Genomic DNA, 20,906 nt, shown 5'->3' on the forward strand with positions numbered 1-20,906 from the left:
CATCTGTATGGGCTAAGAGAGTCCTCTGTTTCTAATGGCAAATGTTCTGTGTGTTCCAGCGCTGAAACGGTCATTTGAGGTGGAGGAGACAGATTCATCCACACACCCCTCGCCTTTGTCCCGTCGGACCACCAACCCCCTCCGCTCATCCACCTCCTCCACATCCAGCCAGCGAAGTTACGACCTGAGTTCCCGCAACTCTGACTACTCCTCTTCCAGATCCTCCCCCTCTGAGTCCTCCAATCTGCGTTCCCCTAAGACCGGCATGAGGCGCATTGAGTTATCAGGGGGTCGCAACCCTGACACAGCCTCCTCTCGCCGCACAGAAATCTCCATTGAGGTCTCCTCCAAGCAGATTGACAACTCGCCCAGCGCCGGCATTGCACGCTTTGGCCTTAAACGACCTGAGGTCAGCCTGAGTAGTCGGAGTACCCCACTGGACAGCTCCTCCAACTCCATCTCCAGCTCCACAAGCAGGCGGGCAGAGCTCAGCATGACACGGTCCAGTGAGCCCCCCGCCCCTCCCAGGAGGATGGATGCCCAGCTGTCCTCAGCCCCGGTCTCTAGGATCCCTGAGCCGCCTCAGAGAAGAGCGGAACCCCCATCCCCCATCCTCAGCTCAGTTGAGGGGCCCTCCAGGAGGCCAGAGATGCCTGTCTTCAGACAGCCGGACGGTTTGGTGCCAGGCACTACAGTGGAGAACAACAACCACCCACCTCCTGCACCTAGTGCCCCCCTGCCTTCGCTGGCAGACACCGGGGTGGAAAGGATGCAGTCGCCTGTCACAGTGCCGCCCACAGTCCAACCAACAGACAGTGAGTACCTGCTCCATAAAACATGTTTTCAAAGTAACTTGTATGAATAAATAGTTGCCCAGGGTAAAATAAACTGCTGAAGGAGGCCTTTTAGCCTGTTTACCCATACAGTCTGTTTGTGTTTCCTATTTAAATGCCACATGTCTGTCCTCGTTTTTAATGATTTGACTGTAACTGTTTTCAGCGTGGCCTGTCTTTATAATTCCAGTAACTTGCAACAGTTTGGCAGCAATGACACTGTGATGAAAGTTTCTGGTCACTGGTTTACAATGTTGCTGCTCAGGTCCCCTTTTCTCTTTGTCACTGTTTCATTTTAACCAGATCTTGCAAGTTGCAACAAACTCTTGTTGAGGCACTTGGAGAAGTAGGCGTATGAATGCTCAAACACACACACGCCAAATGCACTTTCTTCTTACTTTCAAATATATTTGTCCTCTTACTAAAACCACACAGTATTATCACATCCGCTCACTGAACTCTGTCAAATGGACCTTGAATTTTCTTTTTAAACAGAGCTCCGTAATTCAGTGTGACTTTTTATTTTGTGCTTATTCAAGATTTCTGCTCTTTATATTCTACCTGTATTAATAATAAAAGGCAGCTGTGAAGTAACAATACCATCTAGAAGCATAAGTATAAGTCCTTGCAATCGTGTTAGTCTAGACTCTCTGTGAATGTAGGTCAGGGAGGGTGATGATGAGAATCGCAGGGCTGGTCCCAGGACAGCAGTTTAAAAAGAACTCATACAGTCAAGCAGCTGAATTTCCCAACTCACTTGAATTGTGCTTGAATCAGGATAAAATGAAAAAGGATGAAGTCATTGTGAATTCAGATTAAGTGAGATAGGTACTTGCACTTTACTGTTTTTTTATTTGTGTTGAATATGCAGTAGATGCATTTCATTTACTTATTTAAAAAGGGGAGGTTTGTTTTAAGGACATTTAATTAAATATTATTAGTGTCACAGCAAGTTTAGTAGCTTCTAAAGTTTTCTAACATACTGTAAGTTATACCTCTCTTCTATACATATGATTTTAAATAACATGATGTAAACTAATACAATATCAATCCTAGACAATAGAGGGGTAGTTTTTACTTTTCAGCTACTGCTGACTAACCTCCCAAACATGAGGTGTGAAAATGATGCCAAGCTCAAACTGAGCATCAAATGTTTTTGTAGTAACTTGCACCATAAGTATTTGGTTTTACTGAGGCGAAACATCAAGAAATGCCCCATAACTGTGGTAAGATACTGCTTACTGGTGAGTCATTGTTTTGTTGGACTAAACTCTCATGCAGACCAGGTCAAGAGTGGAAGAACAAGATACACATGCCACAATAAAGCTTTAGAAGATGTGGGAATTTAATTTATTTGCTTTACTTTGTCTCCTCAAATTTAGGAGGGTGTAATGATGGCAGGGTTGGTTGGTTGGTCCGTCCACAGTGTTGGTCCAGAGTCAAGATGTCCTTAGATTACCTCTAAACTACATGCCTTGAATTTTGGTATGAATTTTCCTATTTTCAAAAGGGTGATCCTTAATAATTTTGGTCACCCTCCTGATCTTTGTTATGACATCACTGGTTGACAGGTTAAAATTTGAAGCAACACTTTGGTACACAACAAGCTCTCTCAGAAATATATAATAGCTGGATTTCTATGAAATATGCTGTGGATGGATCTCATGGCCTTTCTTTCTTTCAGCGCCACCCTCTGGACAAGCTTTGCGCTTTCAGACAAATTCCTGCTATGATTCCATGAATACCTAAATTGTCAGAATGCTTATCACGTCTATTTCTTTGTTACTGTGGAGTGTAATGAATTGCAGGGTCATTACCAGAGCTTTTAGTCTTTTAGAGTGTGGATAACGCTACAGTCTCAGTGTTAGGCTTTATCTTTTTGAGCTTGGGATTAGTTCTTGTTGTGGTGGGAAACTCTGTGTTTTTTATTTGTGCCAGTGTGCATGCAGTGGCCTCAAAACCTACACTTTTCTAGCAGGTTATCTGCATAGTTTGCTTCTGTTATTGTATTAGAACAGCTATCTTTATACTGTTCTGTGTGTGTGTGTGTGTATAGCGCTGCTATCTGGAGACAGCTGTGCTCATGCATTGCTTTCACTGGTTAAGTAGTATCCAGGCGTAGGCGGCTGGGAGGTGATACATTCCAAATCTGGAGGTCATAAAACATTCTACATAAAAATAGAAAGCCTCCAATTTCCACTTTTTATGCAGTGTGTTGCCTGTCTCTATTCACTGCACTTCCTTTACAGACAGCTAGGGATTTAATTTTATGTCTGACTCTTGCTGAGGATATTTCTTTCCTGTATTTTCGTAGGTACCACCACCGCAGCAATGTTGAATCAGTAAGCAACTGTGCATGCTAAATATCTGAAATGTGGCCTTGTGACAATAGAGGGGAAATGAGCAAGGAAAATTGAGAGGATTAAGTCTCAACTTCTGCCACATTCGGCTCAGATTACGACCTTCCTGCTTAGCCGTACATGTGGACAGCGGGAGGGAGCGAGGGAGGTCTCTTGCAAGAAAGAAGCTTGAGAAGAAGCGAGGAGCAGATAGGAGGTGGAGAGAGAAAGACAGAGAGATAGAGAAGGGTTAGTGGGTAGAAGGGAAGAGGGAGAAAAATGGAGGCAGACAAACATAAAGCATGCGAGAAAGAGTGTGATTTCCTGTAAAGTCCGTCTGCAGGGAGAAAACAAAATGAGAAAAGACCACTTAAACCTCCAGTCATTTGGGAGTAAAACTAACCCTACAGACCACGCTGCTTTGACGACATGCCCAAAACTACAATTTAGTTTCCATTCCAGTACACAGAGCACTGATTCAAGCATTTTTGTCAAGTATTTAGTCTTTTCTTTACATAAAATAACATCTTTTTAGAAGGGAAAACTAGGAATGTCTTCTGTTTATTTCTCTGTTTATCCCTTGTGCTGCTTATATCAGCACTGGATCCGGTGGGACGCTGGCAGTATGTGTTTTTGATGTTTTTCTGTGTTTGTAGGGGTATTTAGCCCAGTACTTTATTGCTGTAGGGTCCATATGATATTTAACTTGGATCTACCTGCCTCAGGGCTCTTTGTGCATCTGTGCTCATTTGCATACACGTATTAAATGTGAACACACAGTACTTCCTCATATCTAGGGGGGGAAGGTGACTTATGAACATGCAGATAAGCGGTACGCTGGTTGTTTTTTCTGGTGACGGTCATAAATGTTCCGTTTCGGTTGATTTGTCGGCCATAATGACGAGCAGCTGTATCCAGTCTTGTGGTGCTTCAACAGGATGTGATCTCATGTTTACAGGCAGACACACACATTCATTCATTCTGTACTCATCTTAGTTTCCTGTCCCAATGCCTTGACCTTGATTTATTATTGTCTTGGCCACTGCAATGCATCCTGCAAATCAAATTCAATATCTGGAGAAAGGCACTTTATTTTAAGATGGTGCATAAACCTAGTTAACATCAAATAAGAAAGTCTGGGTTCAGGAGAGTGCGTCCCTAAATGACTGTGATCCACACTATTAAAAGTAAAGCAATAGGTTGGGTTTTTCTTTAGAGGATATATTTTCAGTTATTTTCTGGTGCCAACTGATTCACGAATGTTAACTTAAGCAAGGCAAGTCCCCTAGTCAGAGTTCAGCACGACAAGACAAAGCAAGGGCGCCTTTCACACAGAAGCAATCCAAAGTGCTTTACGTAAGGTGAAGAAATGCATCACAACTACTGCATTAGAACAAGTAGGACAGTAAGTATCTATTATGACAATAGGGCTAAAAATAAAAATGCAGACTCCTCATTCAGTGGAAAAATCATCGAGGAAAAATGAGATCCTGGCTCGACTTGTTGCAGTATAATTCAACATCATCTGACAGCATGCTGCATTTGCCAGCACTTATCATGTAGCACTGGGCTAATTCTATTGTTAACATCACAAGCATCTAGACCGAGAAGCCAAGTGTTTTTGATGTTATAACTTTATAACTTATAACTACATTTTTGCAGTGTCTTAATAACACTTACTACTGGACTTCTTAGGTTGTATTTCATCTTCTCACCACTACCTGTAGCAAACACACCATGTCAATTGCTTCAATTTTATCTATGTCAGACTGAACACTGTAATAAAGAGATACAAATAACCAAAATTATGGAAGCTACAACACAAGTCAGCATTACTATTAGTAATATCATTGCATATAACGCCAAATACAGTATAAAGAGGTCTTACAGGAGAAATGGATGACTTCTGTTCACTTTTGTCTAATAAGCTGCTGGGACACAGCCAACTCTTCAACCACGGTACTTTGTGCTTGAGCTTATTTCTGTGTATTGATATCACTACTCACAAGTAATGAATGAATTAGTATATTGTATGGACATTGTTGTACGATTGATATTACAGTACCTTACCAGTGAGTCATTTATACCCCTTTCAATCAAATTATCTGAAAGATTCCTTTATTACCATAACGTGTTGTTATAGAAGTGTATTGCCTTAATTACACCTGTGAATACAAGGTGTGTGTGTGTGTTTATGTGGGAGTAGATTTATAGGGACACACAGTGCTGGCAAGACAAGAATCTCAACATAATCCCTCCCCATGCCATCCAGCCACTCCCTCTCATTACTGTCGCTGATCTCTGTCTGATATCAGGAAGTCATTTAAAGGAGAGGTTTTTATTTTGTAAAGTCTGTCTTATGCTGTCCCTTACTACACAGACAGTGTTTGCTTGTTGTTCCACACAGAGGGATCGTTACACAAACCATGGGTTTCTCTCTCTTTTTTTTGCAGTTCCTGTATTAATTGATTTAAGCAAAAGAAAAGAATCATTATTTGCAAGTCGTTTTCTAACTGCCATGTAAACAACTTAACCCAGTTACCGTTGTTGAATTATGGTTGGAATTGGAGTAGCTGTAACCCAATTAACAGATTTTGTGTTTTGTTTCAGTTCATGACTCACTGCACATAGAGTAAACTAGATAAAAAGAAATGTTTCTGCACACCAGTGTCAATAATTGATGAGTGAATTCATCAACACAAAAACAAACACAAGAGTCTCATTTTATGGCATGAATAAGACGCATTCTGCTGACTGTCCTGACCTGTGATCAAACAAAACACTGAACTCTGAAATTGTGTAAACAGATGATCGAATGTCTCAGCTTTTAAACTTCTTTTTTACAGACCAATCAAACAGCAGCACCTGTTTTTCATTAACACTTGGCTCTGGTCTGGATTAGAATTTTCTTAAAGCTAAGTCTGCAACAATTTTTAATGATGATTCATTATCTCATGATATGTTGAGTCTTGTGCGGGCCTGCTGAGTGCTATCCTGGTTTCACCACGTTAAAACAGTATTCATCTCTTTCACACAAACATAAAGGCCTTTTGATAGGCCTGTCTGGGTCTTGGCTAGAAACAAGGGCTTGTGCATGTCACAAGGGATAGAAATGGTCTCACTGATAAATCATTTATCTGTGTGTGTATGTGTGGGTGTGTTTTGGATCAGGCATACGGTACATGCTGTTAAAAGACACTCCCCTGTTTTTGCACATCTAACTTGTGTACATAGAATTAAAACATTGACACAGGTTTGACTAATAAAATACAGTTTAATAAGCACAATTTTCAACACTCTAGAAAAAAAATACAAAATTATAAGAAAAATACAGCCCTGTTTTTAAAAAATATATATACAGACACATACGATACATTATCAGTGATGGCTGTCCTTGACAGACCCTCAATATTTTCATATCAGTTTTATTTATCTATCAGAGTAATTTATATCCCCTTAATCTCTGCAAGAAATATAATAATTAACAGTGGGTCATTATTATTCGATAAGATATGCTCAAGCATGACATTGTTGCATGAATGAAGCCTGCGGCCTTTATGACCATGGCAGATCAGTGCATGATATACTGTAAGAGACATTTTTTCAGTTCAGCTATTTCTGTACAAAAGATGAGTTTACACTATTAACACAGCTATCATGCTCAATATGTCCAGCTGTGTTTTTGGTGAAACACAAATCCCTTAGATCTCCCTTCTTCATGTTACATAAATATTCAAACTATCATGAGGTTTTTGATATTATGTGATGTCTTTGTAAATTTGCAGGCAGGTTACAATTCATTCAAATGTTGAAACAGGTTTATTTACAGCAGATGTCTCAACATATGCCATGGAGGTCAGAGTCTGCAGGCTTTATTCACTCGTGTGCTGATCACATTGGGAGTTTTTACTCTGGTTCTATAGACCAACGAAGTATAGACAAAGTTGAGTGACTGGTCGAGTTGCTCTGAAACCCTGAAGACTCTCCACCCATCCTGACACATGATTTGAGATGGGTGAATCACAGTATTTGGCCTTTCATCACAAGACTATTGCGTCAAACCTCTATATCAATCTATATCAAATTACTGAACAACATTCACAAAATAAGTAGCTAAAATAGTACACAATAAAATTGAACATAAGGAGGCAAAACAAAACATACAATGGAAACAGCATCTTTAAGAGAAATAAAAATCATATCTACATTGCCTTTGTCAAAGGATTATTTAAGAGTTGTTATGGAGCAGATGTCTTTAAAATACATTTTGTTGTGGCCCTGATTTTTCTCCAGTTTATCACTAATCATCCTCATCACCTCCAGCTTGGAGTGAATGCTTTAACTATTCCATCCCTGAGCATGAATCGTGCTTGGACTCCTGGAGCGATTGTCATACCTGAGCGATACTCATAGACATCATAAAAGGGTGTCCCAAAATCAGTGGATGGTGTGAATTTAGTTGCCCACTGCCACTGCCACCAGTCATATTCATTTGTGCCTTTATCTGCAGAGGTGTAGAAGCCGACCCAAGACTTGTTAAATTCTTTCCTCCACTCACTGAAAGACTTTTTCACATATAAGCGAGCACAAGCCTTACCATCCTTTACAAGGAGTTGTAGTTTTGCATGGCAGCCTGTTATATCAACTGCATTTGGGTTTTGAAACTCTGTACCTCTGCATATCTCCTGTCCCACCCCGGTCCAGAAGCAGCACTGTTTCCTCACCTTATGCAGCCGGGCCTGAAGGCCATCGTTCAGGGGTACTGAGGTGTCGTAACTGCCTTCACTGCTCCCAATCGTTTTGTAAAAGCTGGCCTCCTGGCCCTCATTGTCCTTGAAAAGCACTACCATCACACCTTCCGTAAGACGATGTCGAGTAACATGTTTCCACAGAATCTTGGCTTTTCCATTTACGCCGGTCACCACCTCAAGTGTTATCTGATCCTGATGCAAGAGCTCTTGCAAGGTCCCCGTAACTACAACATCATGGTTTTGTCTATTTTCTGGAATGCTGATGACAACATCAGGTGCGTTTCTTTTTGCCACACGCTGGGATCTGTTGTTTTGTTGGTTATTGGAGGACTTATCCTGAATCACAATAAACAACAGCAGTCCAAGGCATGCAAGGTTACCCCATATGTTTCTTAGGTGCCTTAACTGGGAATCATTAATGTTACTTCCAAAGTCATCTCTGAGCTCTGACAGTGAGTTCCTGTGGTTTTCTTCCACAGAAAATTCTCTAATCTGTCTTAAAAGGTTAGGAGTGATCCGGTAGGTATGAGCGGGATCATAACTCGTCCCTGCGTTTGAAGTTCCATAATGCTGTGTGATATACACTTGATCAATTCTCTGCCAAGCTGTGTTGTGCTCCCTGACTCTGAATATGATCCGGTCCAGGTTTCTTCCCACATACTCTGTCGGGGGATGAAGAACATACTGTGGAAGTGGTATGGACGTGTCTTGGTTGAGATTACCAACAGTGTAGTAGCGGTATCTTCCTTGAGGCAGTGGGTCCAACAGTCCCTCATAGTTCCCATAATGATGAGAGCCATAATCTTCGTTTGGATCAAAAGTCAGCCGTATGACATCGTTATTGTCAATGTCGACTGTGTTGGCAAACCAGTGGAGCAGCACAAGACTGTGCTTGGGCACAGACCAGTCAAAGTTGATTTTCTTCAAATCGTTGATTGACTTGAGCTTTTGCACAGCTGACACAGAGGTGAGGACAAGGAACAGTGCTACACAGCAACTCACAACTCTTCCTGACATCTTCATCATCCTGCATAGATATTTTAAAAAAGTTATTGTGTTATTCATCCTCACTGTACATTCTCAACCCATGAATGTATTTTTAACCAGGGATGCATCCTATGATTATTTTCATGATTAATAAATCTGTAATAAAATGTCAGGCCATAACCAAACAACAATACAGAACAATAACATGTTTTGACTTGATGACAAGTGCCAGGAAATGAAACCAAATAGTGAAATGACTATGAGATGGATGTCAGTGAATATGTGCATCTGTAGTTGCTGAATTTCGACATATTAATGTTTGTTCTTCATTTCTATTTGAAAGAGTATACTTATGACTCAACACAAATTTCAGTGCAACAAAATGCAATTCAATCTAATCCAAATCTAATCAAACTGAACAAACTGTCAACTGCATTGTCTTTAAATATTAATCTCACCTGAAGCAGAGAAACGTTCACAAAGACAGCTGGAGTTAAATGATTCACCAATCATGAAGAATAGAAACCAAGATAAACAAAAAAAATAGTGATAATTGCAGAGCTCACCTACATTAGTCAGCTGCCGTCAGGTATCTGATCTGTGTGTTCGTGTGAGAGCAGGGTTAACTCCTCTTTGGTTACCGTTTCCTTGTAAATGAAACTGGGGAAACGAGCACTACTAGTGGTTACAGGAAGTTTGGCAATACAACTGTTTAGATGAAAGTTCTTTTGGATGTGTAAAAAGTGAAGTATTATTACATTCTTTTGTTGGGGTTTAAAAGTCATGTGCTTGTATAAAAGCAAAAGCTGATTATTGTATTTGCAGTTATCAGTGGCCATAAAGAGGATTCATTCAATGTGTGAATCATCTGACAATTTTATGAACAGGTTTAAATGTAAACTAGCCTGTGCAAGTTGAACTTTAAAACACTGTGTCCTTTAGTCTGCAGAGTACAGAACTAAGATATTTAGTAGAGCCTGACTGATTATTAGCTAGTATCTGCTTATCACAAATCAATAGCAAGTTGCAGTACATATTTGTTTTATAGGGTGTCTCCTGAAATACTAAAGTTCAATGTTCAACTGTAAACTATCCCTCCTGAGAGTCAGTGCATATCTGTGTAATAAGACTTGATCACCATATTTGAAGGTCTGTTGTTGTGTCCCTGATTTCCAGCCATCTACTTTCTATAGCTAATAAAAAGATGGGAAAAAAAAGCAAGAAGGAAAAACAAAACAAGAAGAGCAATTGATAAATAACAACAGGTCTGGCAACAATCATCATCATTACTATTCCTATGAACTTGTCTGTTTTCTGGAATTTTGCAGAAGAAATCAGGTTGTGGGTTTCTTCTCGCCGCATGCTGAGGTCTGTAGTAGTGTTGGTTAGAGGGGCGTTTGTCCTGTGTCACAATATACAACAGCAGTCCAAGGCACGCAAGGTTACCCCATATGTTTGTGAGGTCCCTTAACTGGGAATCATCAGCGTTACTCCTGAAGTGATCTCTGAGCTCTGTCAGTGAGTTCCTTTGGTTTTCTTCCACAGAAAATTCTCTAATCTGTCTTAAGAGGTTTGTACTGATCTGGTAGGTATATGCTCGATCATATCTTGTCTCTGCAGAAACTCCATAATGCTGTGTGATATACACTTGATCTATTGTCTGCCAAGCTTGCCGTCCTGTGTTTTGCTCCCTGACTCTGAATATGATCCGGTCCACGTTTGTTCCCACATACTCCTCTATCGGTGGATGGATAACATACCATGGAAGTGGTTCAGATGTGTCCTGGTAGAGATTGCCAAGAGTGTAGTAGCGGTATCTGACATTTCCTTGAGGCAGTGGGTCCAAAAGCTCTTCATAGTTTCCGTAATGATGTGAGCCATAATCTCCGTTTGGATTAAAAGTCAGCCATATGACATTGTTATCAATGTCAACTGTGTTGGCAAACCAGTGGAGCAGCACAAGACTGTGCTTGGGCACAGACTGGCCGAAGTTGATCTTTTTCAAATCATTGATTGAATTGAGCTTTTGCACAGCTGACACAGATGTGAGGACAAGGAACAGTGCTACACAGCAACTCACAACTCTTCCTGACACCTTCATCATCCTGCATAGATATTAAAAAAGTTATTGCTTTCATTATTCATCCTCACTGTACATTCTCAACCCATACATGTATTTGTAACCAGGGATGCATCTTATGATTATTTTCATGTTTGATGAATCTGTTTTGTAGTATCTGGTTTTATTTTTATGTCTACATCATTCTAATACTTAACAGTTAAAATGTATGCCATATCCAAACAACAATACAAAACAATAACAGGTTTTGACTTGATTACAGTAATGACAAACAATGTTCATGATGAATTATTTATCCGTTGATCTGGTATTTGATTAATCAAATACATAAAACAATTCTTAGCCAGGAAATTAAATAGTTAAATATTTCAAGACTATGAGATGGATGTCAGTGAATATGTGTATCTGTTGTTGCTGAATTTGGACATATTAATGTGTGTTGTTTATTTCTATGTGAAAGAGCAGATAAACATTCACAAAGACAGTTTGAGTTAAATGCATCACCAATCATGATAAGTGGAAGCCAAGATAAACAAAAAAACAGAAATCCGAAATTTGCAGAGCTCACCTACGTTAGTCGTGTGCCGTCTGATCTCTGTGTATTCGTGTGAGAGCATGTTTATCTCCCCTTTGGTTACCGTTTCCTTGTAAATGAAACTGGGGAAACGAGCACTACTAGTGGTTACAGGAAGTTTGGCAATACAACTGTTTAGATGCTCTGGCAACCATCATCATCATCATTATTCCTATGATCTTGTCTGTTTGCTGGAATGTTGACGACAAAATCAGGTTCTGGGTTTCTTCTTGCCACATGAGGAGGTCTGTTGTTGTGTTGGTTAGAGGGGTGTTTGTCCTGGGTCACAATATACAACAGCAGTCCAAGGCACGCAAGGTTACCCCATGTATTTCTGAGGTGCCTTAACAAGGAATCATCAGTGTTACTCCTGAAGTTGTTTCTGAGCTCTGACAGTGAGTTTATTTGGTTTTCTTCCACAGAAAACTCTCTAATCTGTCTTAAGAGGTTTATACTGATTTGGTGGGTATGTGCGGGATCATATCTTGTGTCTACATATGAAGTTCCATAATGCTGTGTGATATACACTTGATCTATTGTCTGCCAAGCTTGCCGTCTTGTGTTTTGCTCCCTGACTCTAAATATGATCCGGTCCATGTTTGTTCCCACGTACTCCTCCTCCACTACTAGTGGTTACAGGAAGTTTGGCGATACAACTGTTAAGATGAAAGTTCTTTTGGATGTGTAAAAAGTGAAGTATTATTACATTCTTTTATTGGGGTTTAAAAGTCATGTACTCATATAAAAGCAAAAGCTGATTATTATATTTGCAGTTATCAGTGTCCATAAAGAGGATTCATTCAATGTGTGAATCATCTGACAATTTTATGAACAGGTTTAAATGTAAACTAGCCTGTGCAGGTTGAACTTTAAAACACTGTGTCCTTTAGACTGCAGAGTAAAGAACTAAGATATTTAGTAGAGCCTGAATGATTGTAAGCCAGTATTTGCTTATCACAAATCAATAGCAAACTGCAGTACATATTGGTTTTATAGGGTGTCTCCTGAAATAGTAAAGTTCAATGTAACAAGTCTTGATCACCATATTTGAAGGTCTATTGTTGTGTCCCTGATTTCCTGCCATCTACTTTCTGTTTCCATTAAAATAGAGAAAAAAAGCAAGAGAAAACAAAACAAGAAGAACAATAGATAAACAACAACATCTCTGGCAACCATCATCATCATCATTATTCCTATGATCTTGTCTGTTTTCTGGAATGTTGACGACACAAACAGGTTCTGGGTCTCCTCTTGCCGCATGATGAGGGCTGTTGTTGTGTTGGTTAGAGGGGTGTTTGTCCTGGGTCACAATATACAACAGCAGTCCAAGGCACGCAAGGTCACCCCATATGTTTGTGAGGTCCCTTAACTGGGAATCATCAGCGTTACTCCTGAAGTCATTTCTGAGCTCTGTCAGTGAGTTCCTTTGGTTTTCTTCCACAGAAAATTCTCTAATCTGTCTTAAGAGGTTTGTACTGATCTGGTAGGTATATGCTGGATCATATCTTGTTCCTGCATATGAAGTTTCATAATGCTGTGTGATATACACTTGATCTATTGTCTGCCAAGCTGTGTTGTGCTCCCTGACTCTGAATATGATCCGGTCCACGTTTGTTCCCATATACTCCTCTATCGGGGGATGGATAACATACCATGGAAGTGGTTCAGACGTAGGTTCGTGGAGATTGCCAAGAGTGTAGTACTGGTATCTTCCTTGAGGCAGTGGGTCCAACAGCCTCTCAGAGTTGCGGTAACGATGTGAGCCATAATCTCTGTTTGGATCAAAAGTCAGCCGTATGACATTGTTATCAATGTCAACTGTGTTGGCAAACCAGTGGAGCAGCACAAGACTGTGCTTGGGCACAGACTGGCCGAAGTTGATCTTTTTCAAATCATTGATTGAATTGAGCTTTTGCACAGCTGACACAGAGGTGAGGACAAGGAACAGTGCTACACAGCAACTCACAACTCTTCCTGACACCTTCATCATCCTGTATAGATATTTAAAAAGTTATTGCTTGCATGATTCATCCTCACTGTACATTCTCAACCCATGAATGTATTTTTAACCAGGGATGCATCTTATGATTATTTTCATGATTTAATAAATCTGTAATAAAATGTCAAGCCATAACCAAACAACAATACAGAACAATAACATGTTTTGACTTGATGACAATTAGCCAGGAAATGAAACCTAATAGTTAAATGACTATGAGATGGATGTCAGTGAATATGTGCATCTGTTGTTGCTGAATTTCAACATATTAATGTGTGTTCTTCATTTCTATTTGAAAGAGTATACTTATGACTCAACACAAATTTCAGTGCAACAAAATGCAATGTAATTTATCCAAATCTAATCAAACTGAACAAACTGTCAACTGCATTGTCTTTAAATATTAATCTCACCTGAAGCAGAGAAAGGTCCACAAAGACAGCTTGAGTTAAATGATTCACCAATCACAGTAAACAACAGAATAGCAATCAGAAAATTGTAGAGCTCAAGTGCATCAGTCTGCTGCTCTCAGGCATCTGATCTGTGTGTTTGTATGAGAGCAGGTTTAACTCCCCTTAGGTTACTGTTTCCTTGTAAATGAAACTAGGAAAACCAGCATTACTGGTGGTTACACGAATTTTGATAATAGAACTGTTTAGATGAAACCTCCTTTATCATTTATGAAAATGAAAGTAGTACTATCCTCTTTCAGTCTTTTGTTGAGGTTTACCAGTCATGTGCTTTTAGATAAGCAAAAGCTGATTGTATTTGGAGTTATCAGTGGCCATAGAGAGGATTCATTCCTCAGTCTGTTAATCATGAGGCAATTTTATGAGCAGATTTAGATGGAAACTAGCTTGTGTAGGTAAGTTTGACACAGTGTTGAACTGAAGGAATCAATAGCAAATTGTGATAAATATTTGTTTTATAGGCTGTCTCCTGAAATAGTAAAGTTTAATATTCAATTGTAAAATATATTGATTACGAAATTTTAGAGATTGTTGCCTGAAATATGTGTGTATAGTATATTTCGTGAAATTTAGTCTAAAAAATGTGAGGATTTTGTCATTTTGCCTTTATTGGACACTGTATAGTTTGCCAAAAAGCATTGGTGGAGAAACGGTGATGACCTGCAACACAAGATGTCCAGCTAGATTCAGGATGCGGTGGTTATTAGTGGGTAATATAGATTTATCTAATATATTTATATCCATACAGGTTGATATTGTATCCTCTCTTTATAAGATTCTCAATAAAAATATCAATTCTACAATTTTCAAAATATAAACAATATTGGACCAATACTAATACCACCTGAAAACACTAATATGCTGCCTCTCCTGTAATTATGATTGGATCTGTCACCTGCTGTCTGTAGAAGGAGGAATAGTTTTAGTTAAAATATGATTTTTAACAGCCTTGTTAAGCTGCCTGCATCACTGCTGCAACTCTAGCAGCAACCAGCAGGAGATGCTGTCTCACAGGTAGTTGGCCTCACACACCTGGTAGGTATCAAGCCTGGAGCTTTGTAAAATCTTTGTGACAGTGCAGCATTTAAAGTCCATTATAGTTTACAATCAGAAACATACTAAACAGAGGATCAGCTGGCCGGCTCTGTGTTTGTATACATACAACACATATAGCTCAATCTGGGAAGCTGTTGTGAGGGTGCAGAAGCTCATTTCAGCTCACCAACAGTGTCGTTTGGTTGTAAACTATAAATCCTCCAACCCAAGGAAGTACTTCCGCTTTTCCAGAAAACTGGGTTCATGTGTCACATCAATAAACACCCATGGAGGCATACTCTTGTGTTGCTCTTCATATCCTGGATGCTTTGGTATTCCCTTTGGGCAAGGCAGAAAGAGAGTCAAAAAAACACACAAAGGAAACGTCTAGTTTTTTCTCTGGTCGCCACCCACATCTTTCACATGGGCAGCACAAGAGCATCATACAAACAATCCTGTATTCCCACATATTTCTCTCTGCTTTTTTAAAATTCTTTTCTACTGCTCAGATACCTCAACATGTACTGTTAACAATTCAGCTTAAAATACATTTTTTTTGCTGGGAAATTAATTACAATATTAGTGTTGTATGACGGAAGTGAGGCAAGATTTGACCAACCTATCCTCCCATCTCTCACTAATCCTAAGGCACTGCAACTTATTGTACACTGATTTATTAAACCTACAGGACACAAGACATCTGTCTGTCCTCCCTTTATATGATAACTATATTTTATACATTCACCTGAATGGGAACGTGTGTCCACACATTTGACTGGTACTGTCCATTTCATTTACCTCACTTTACACTTTCAGTAGAGGGAACAACACCAGCCAATGATGCATTTTATATAATGCACCCAGTGAGTCATCTATCATCATGTTTCTGTGTTATGAAAGACCTTGGACAGCTGCGAGGAACGCTGTCAGGGGTCAGCCAGGCAGCCCCATAGTCCCGCCTGCCAAATGCATGACACCATCTTGGCTCTGAGCAGCCCAGAAACATCAGCTCCTGCCATTGACTTTCTGTCACTACGTCTCCTGTCTCCTCAAAATGAAGATCTTTTTATCTGAGAAGGCCGTGTTCCCAGCAGGGCAGCTACTCTGTAATAAAGGAGCATGCCAAGTTATGTTGGATCAAACAAATGATGGTTGGCTCACTCTGCGTGCATGCGGGGTTCACTGAGGAGTCAGTGCGTTTAAGAAGAAGCTTCGGAGGGGAGGGAATGGAAATCTTTTTTTATCTTACAAAAGGCCTTTTTTAAGCTATTAATTAATAACATCTGTAAAATCATGTCTCAGCTTACATAGTTGATCAACACAGACTAAGCTAAAGCCTTCGGTGAATTGTGTATGTTGGGTGTCAGTGACGACAGGGACAACAGTTTTACAGTCCAAGGTTTGGTGTAAAAGAGAGAAAGACAAGCCTGAGTTATTAGCCAGACCTAAAGAGAGTATAAGAGAGGCTCCAGGGAGGCGGCGATGTGGGGAAAGAGGCGAGAGGAAAACTGGCAAGTGATTGTTTGCCTGTAAAATTTGTCTTTTTTAAACAACAGAGCAACTACGCCATACCACTTTGCCTCAGAATCGCTACTGTGTTACATTTACTGAATAAGGGTGTTAGTAGTTGTTTTGCATTGGATGGAAAAGGCAAAGAACGCGTTGCCTGTGCTTATAGGTTATATTTCGTCTTTCTGTTCACTGCACTGTGGGTTTGCTTTACCTCCAGCACTGTAAAAGATGTAAGGCAGGAGAAACGTGGCACTTGTGCAATATCCTCCCATCATCATGTCTGCATCATCCACAGGATAGTTTTATAAAGAAAGCAGGGCGTAAATCTTAAGGAACTGACTGTGATATGCTGGTAAGTGAACCGAAACAGAGCTGACCCAGCAAGCTGAAGCCAGCAAACTCCCTCTAGTATTTTCTACAATCACTAGTAACTCCTGTCAGTTTTATCTACATTTTAGAATCTTCGGTTTAAACACATGTTTTTTATTGGGGCAATAAAGTTGAGATTGAGAGAGAGAGGGAGATGAAAAGTGAGAAGGCTAAGAATCCAGAGTTTTAAGACGGGGGGCCCTTAGTTTGGGGGAAATGTAGGGTTTCTCACATTGTAAAACTTGGCACAGCATGAGTTTGTTGTAACTCCATATTTGGTAAGACCTGATTTTGATCTTACTAGGACATCTGTGTTTGTGTGTCAAGTTTTTCTTGTATTTTGTGTGTTTATATACTGTATGTTGGTTCAGTGCAGAATTTTGAAGGATAAAGATGCCTCAGATTGGTTAGAGTGGACATGTTATAAATTCTGCACTGGGTGTAGCAGGCAGCGAGCGCTGAGGTGGCAGCATGTGCAGGGAGAGGAGTTTATCTTGGCAGCTACGTCTCTGTAATGAATTGAAAAAATCCATCTTTCCAGCATGTTGTGTCTGTTTTTTCAGGAACATGACTCTTCATCTCAGGGAATGCAGGTGCTGCTGTCCGTCCGTGTGTGTGTGTGTGTGTGTGTGTGTCTGTGTGTGTGTGTGCGAGCTCATGTAGCTGTAAGGTTGCACTCAAGCCCCTGCACTGGTGTGTAATTACACTTCCTGTGAGGCTGGAGACAGCTGTTTCCTCTCCTCTTTAATCACACAAATATACATACTCTATAAGAACAGTAATCAGCCAAAGTAATTGGTTCGCTCTCAGGTTTTAAAAACTAAATGAAGGCATAGCTGCATTTCTAGCTATTCAGCAACTGTCGAGGGACTTTTAAGTATTGAATTCTTTTGCTTTTTATTTCCAAAGATAAACTGTCATTCCTCTCTTTGGTTCCCTCCCTAAAACACTACATTTTCTTCTTTTGAGAAAGAAGAAATGTCTATATCTTCGCAGCACAAAAGAATTCCTGAATTACATGACTATCAAAAACATTTCCCTCTGGAAAAAAAAAAAACAAACATTTGATTTGGATATTGAAATTGAGATGTTACATAATACAGTAAGTATTTCCCAAAACTGTCCAGCCCTGGTTCACAGAGAGCATTGATGTCCCAAAGGTGTTCAGCTGCAACATGTTTTCTTAGTGTCTCAAGAACTAAAAGCAAAGTTAATCAGAGCACCGACATATGCAGTGTCAAAGGGAATCCCTGTAGTTTGATGTGATGCGTCTCAGGTCTGTGTGAGAGGAATGAGAGGGATGTGATGAATGCAGAGCCTGAGGAGCAGATGAGAGGGTCAGGCCAGGTAATTAGGGTTGTAAATAATCCCTGGTGCTTAGGAGACGGACATTCAGCTGGCTCAAAGGCTGCAGTCAACCTCAGTGTGAAACGCACACTCTCTAACTCCTTCGCTGTTACACAATCAACCAGCATCTCTTTGTTAAGTTAATTTATTTTTCCCACTCACACAATATTTAAACTCTGCTGTTGACGAATACACATCCTTCTATCTCAGCCAAAGATCCCTTTTTTTTTTGTGCACACAGGTTGGAAGTTTTTGTTTTTTTTCTTTTTGTTAGGGGGGGGGTTAGAAGGAAGTGGGTGTGTCTTGTTGCCTTGCGTGCTGGGTCACATGACACGCATGGGTGGGAGGGGCAGGCAGGGAGCCTCCAGAGCCACAGCAGAGTTTGGCCTCTCACTGGAGCGCTGCACTTCGGCAGGGGACGACTCACACCCACACACACACAAACACACACTTCAGACACGGTGAGTGTTCTGCATACCGGGAGAATACATGTGTGTGTGTGTGTGTGTGTGCGTGCGTAGTTGGGTATGTGTGTGATGTTGGTAGTTGGAATTAGAGGAATAAATGTTTTTCTCCTTCATTGTGTGTTTTGGATGCCTCTCTTCTTCTCTGGAAGAAAATGATGTGGTTATCAGTTGTTTTCTCATACTTACCCTGATAAATATCTCTGCATGCCTTTCACTCTTGACTCAGGAGCTCAGCTTTTTGTGTGTGTCTAAATATTACTGGTGTTCTAGCTGTCCAGTGTCAGGCTCAGTATGCATTGTGGTTGTGTTTAAATGTTGTCTGCAAAGAAAAAATGGCTTTGAGCTCAGGTGAGAAGAATTTGGTATGTTTTCCATTTATGTGTGTGTACATGCATGCGCATAATTACCATTGTTAATGTTTTGCATACCCTCTGTCTTCCGTCGCCCTCAATGTTGTGTTTCTGCTCTGTGGCAAGCTTTGTAATCAATCTGTCTTTGCATAACACCCACACACACACATATGTATATATACAGAGGGATGTTCCATCATGTTTCCGTTTCTACTCTGTTTAAAATTCAGTTTTCAGTTCTTGTTACAGTTTCTTCCCTCCTGACATTATGTGCAGCAAAGTGAAAGGTTAGCTCCACACATGTGGTCAGTAGGCTTCATAGAGTGTGGAGGAGAATCTTTCAGTTTAGTTTTTGCTTTGGAAAGTACAGTGAAGGCATCGTCTTGGCTACTAATAATAGGTGGAAAGAAGTTCTTATTTATTTCCAGTGGGAAATGCTAGGTGTCAAATCAAAATCAAAGGATATTTCCTTTTTTTCATTCTAAGCTGTTTTGTTCACCCTGTACAGCTTATGTTTCTCTTTGAAGTTAAGTTTTCATCACTGCTTTTCTGATTAGTCTTTCTGTCAGTGTTTAAATTGTGAGAAAGTGGCTTTCTGGCAATGTGGCAGCAGTCAGAAAACAAAGCTGAGCCTCAGCATTGTATCATCCAGGCTTTTGTTGTCTAGGGTTGACCAGGGGGAATACAAGGCATAGCTCTCTCACAATATCAAACTGATGGAAAACAGCAACCACCCTTCACCTTTTTAGAGAGTCACCCGCCTCTGGTTTGCCTCACAAGCATGCACACGAACGCATTCTTACTCACACTGAGCTGTTGAAAGGAGCTCTGTTGTGGCCCCTGTGCATTGCCAGGCGAGAACAGACAGTAGCCTTTCACCAGTGTTTGATGGGACGTTGAAAAGGTCATCGTTACCTTCTCTATCTTGCGTGTCTTTGTGTGTCAGTGTAGGTTGTGAGTCAGCCAATAAGGCAGTGCAACACGATTATGTATCTGTTGAGGAATTCAGCATCATAACTTTGAGATGCAAAATATTTCATGAATGTAACTGGAGCTCTGTAATGTAAAAATGATAAGGTTTCATCTCTGTAGCTTGACATGCTGTACATTCTCAGAATAGCTAGTTTTGAGTTTTCTAGTTTGTGGATGTACATGTGCGCATGCATATTGTGTTCATTATGAAAGTGGGTTGTAAAGTGCGAGGTATAAGAAGTTGTTTTAGTTGCACTTACAGTAAAGCATTTGTGGCATATAGACTTTGGAAACAAAATGTAGTAATTCAAGTGTCTCAAGACATTCAGCTATAAACCTCGACATACTATAATGTAGTAACAACCACAGTCCTGAACTATTTAAAGTGTAAGGCTGGACTTAATCCCTAAGTGGAGTGGGTAATGTAAACAGAGTCAAAAATTAGGTCTTGGAATTTAAAAATAGAGCATGTCCTCTATAAGACAACAAGGACTGTAATACTGTACTGTATGTAGAGGTTGTACTAGGCCTACTTTATTGTGTGCTGACGTATGAAGCTCAGACATCAAAGATGTTTATTATGATATTGATGTTGTAATGATTTCAAAGGTTAAGTGCCGATATCAGTGATAAGGATGCCACAATATTTGACTCAAATGTTAATGAATGAAATCATGTCGAACTCATATTAAAGGATCAGTGTGTTGGACTTAGTGGTATCTGGCGGTGAGGTTGGAGATTTCAACCAAATGAATACCCCTCCCCCCCACCTCCACCCCTCCAAACACAGGGTTCTGCCAGTGTATTACAAGCCCGGCAGC

General features: G+C 40.2%; 3 protein-coding genes across 8 annotated transcripts in view; 1 reads left to right on the plus strand and 2 right to left on the minus strand.

Moving 5' to 3' along the window:
- Positions 1-20,906, plus strand: part of LOC137168703 (septin-9-like) — a 68,298-nt gene that overhangs the window by 29,425 nt on the left and 17,967 nt on the right. For 4 of the 5 annotated variants that reach the window (XM_067571470.1, XM_067571473.1, XM_067571471.1 and 1 more), the window contains one exon: positions 60-815. In XM_067571470.1, the coding sequence (XP_067427571.1) occupies positions 60-815 (756 nt within the window). Of the gene's footprint in view, positions 1-59; positions 816-18,631; positions 18,758-20,906 lie in introns of those variants that run through there. The other variant, XM_067571474.1, reaches the window with a different exon arrangement.
- On the minus strand, positions 6,427-10,064 carry LOC137168704 (uncharacterized). Its single transcript, XM_067571475.1, has 2 exons — positions 9,477-10,064; positions 6,427-8,950 (listed from the first exon to the last, which is right to left on the minus strand). The coding sequence occupies exon 2, from the start codon at positions 8,947-8,949 to the stop codon at positions 7,486-7,488; it is 1,464 nt and encodes a 487-aa protein (XP_067427576.1). The 5' UTR covers position 8,950; positions 9,477-10,064; the 3' UTR covers positions 6,427-7,485.
- On the minus strand, positions 10,090-11,644 carry LOC137168705 (uncharacterized). Of its 2 annotated transcripts, none has more exons than XM_067571477.1 (2): positions 11,559-11,644; positions 10,090-11,015 (listed from the first exon to the last, which is right to left on the minus strand). In XM_067571477.1, the coding sequence occupies exon 2, from the start codon at positions 11,012-11,014 to the stop codon at positions 10,091-10,093; it is 924 nt and encodes a 307-aa protein (XP_067427578.1). In that variant the 5' UTR covers position 11,015; positions 11,559-11,644; the 3' UTR covers position 10,090. The 2 variants fall into 2 exon arrangements, with proteins under 2 accessions (XP_067427578.1, XP_067427579.1); XM_067571478.1 differs by having other exon boundaries at positions 11,563-11,642.

Source organism: Thunnus thynnus, chromosome 17 (assembly GCF_963924715.1).
Source record: "Thunnus thynnus chromosome 17, fThuThy2.1, whole genome shotgun sequence".
NCBI lineage: Eukaryota > Metazoa > Chordata > Actinopteri > Scombriformes > Scombridae > Thunnus > Thunnus thynnus.

Bases quoted from the DNA above. Each gene is read 5' to 3' on its own strand.
- LOC137168704 (XM_067571475.1), bottom strand. From the start codon at position 8,949: ATGATGAAGATGTCAGGAAGAGTTGTGAGTTGCTGTGTAGCACTGTTC.
- LOC137168705 (XM_067571477.1), bottom strand. From the start codon at position 11,014: ATGATGAAGGTGTCAGGAAGAGTTGTGAGTTGCTGTGTAGCACTGTTC.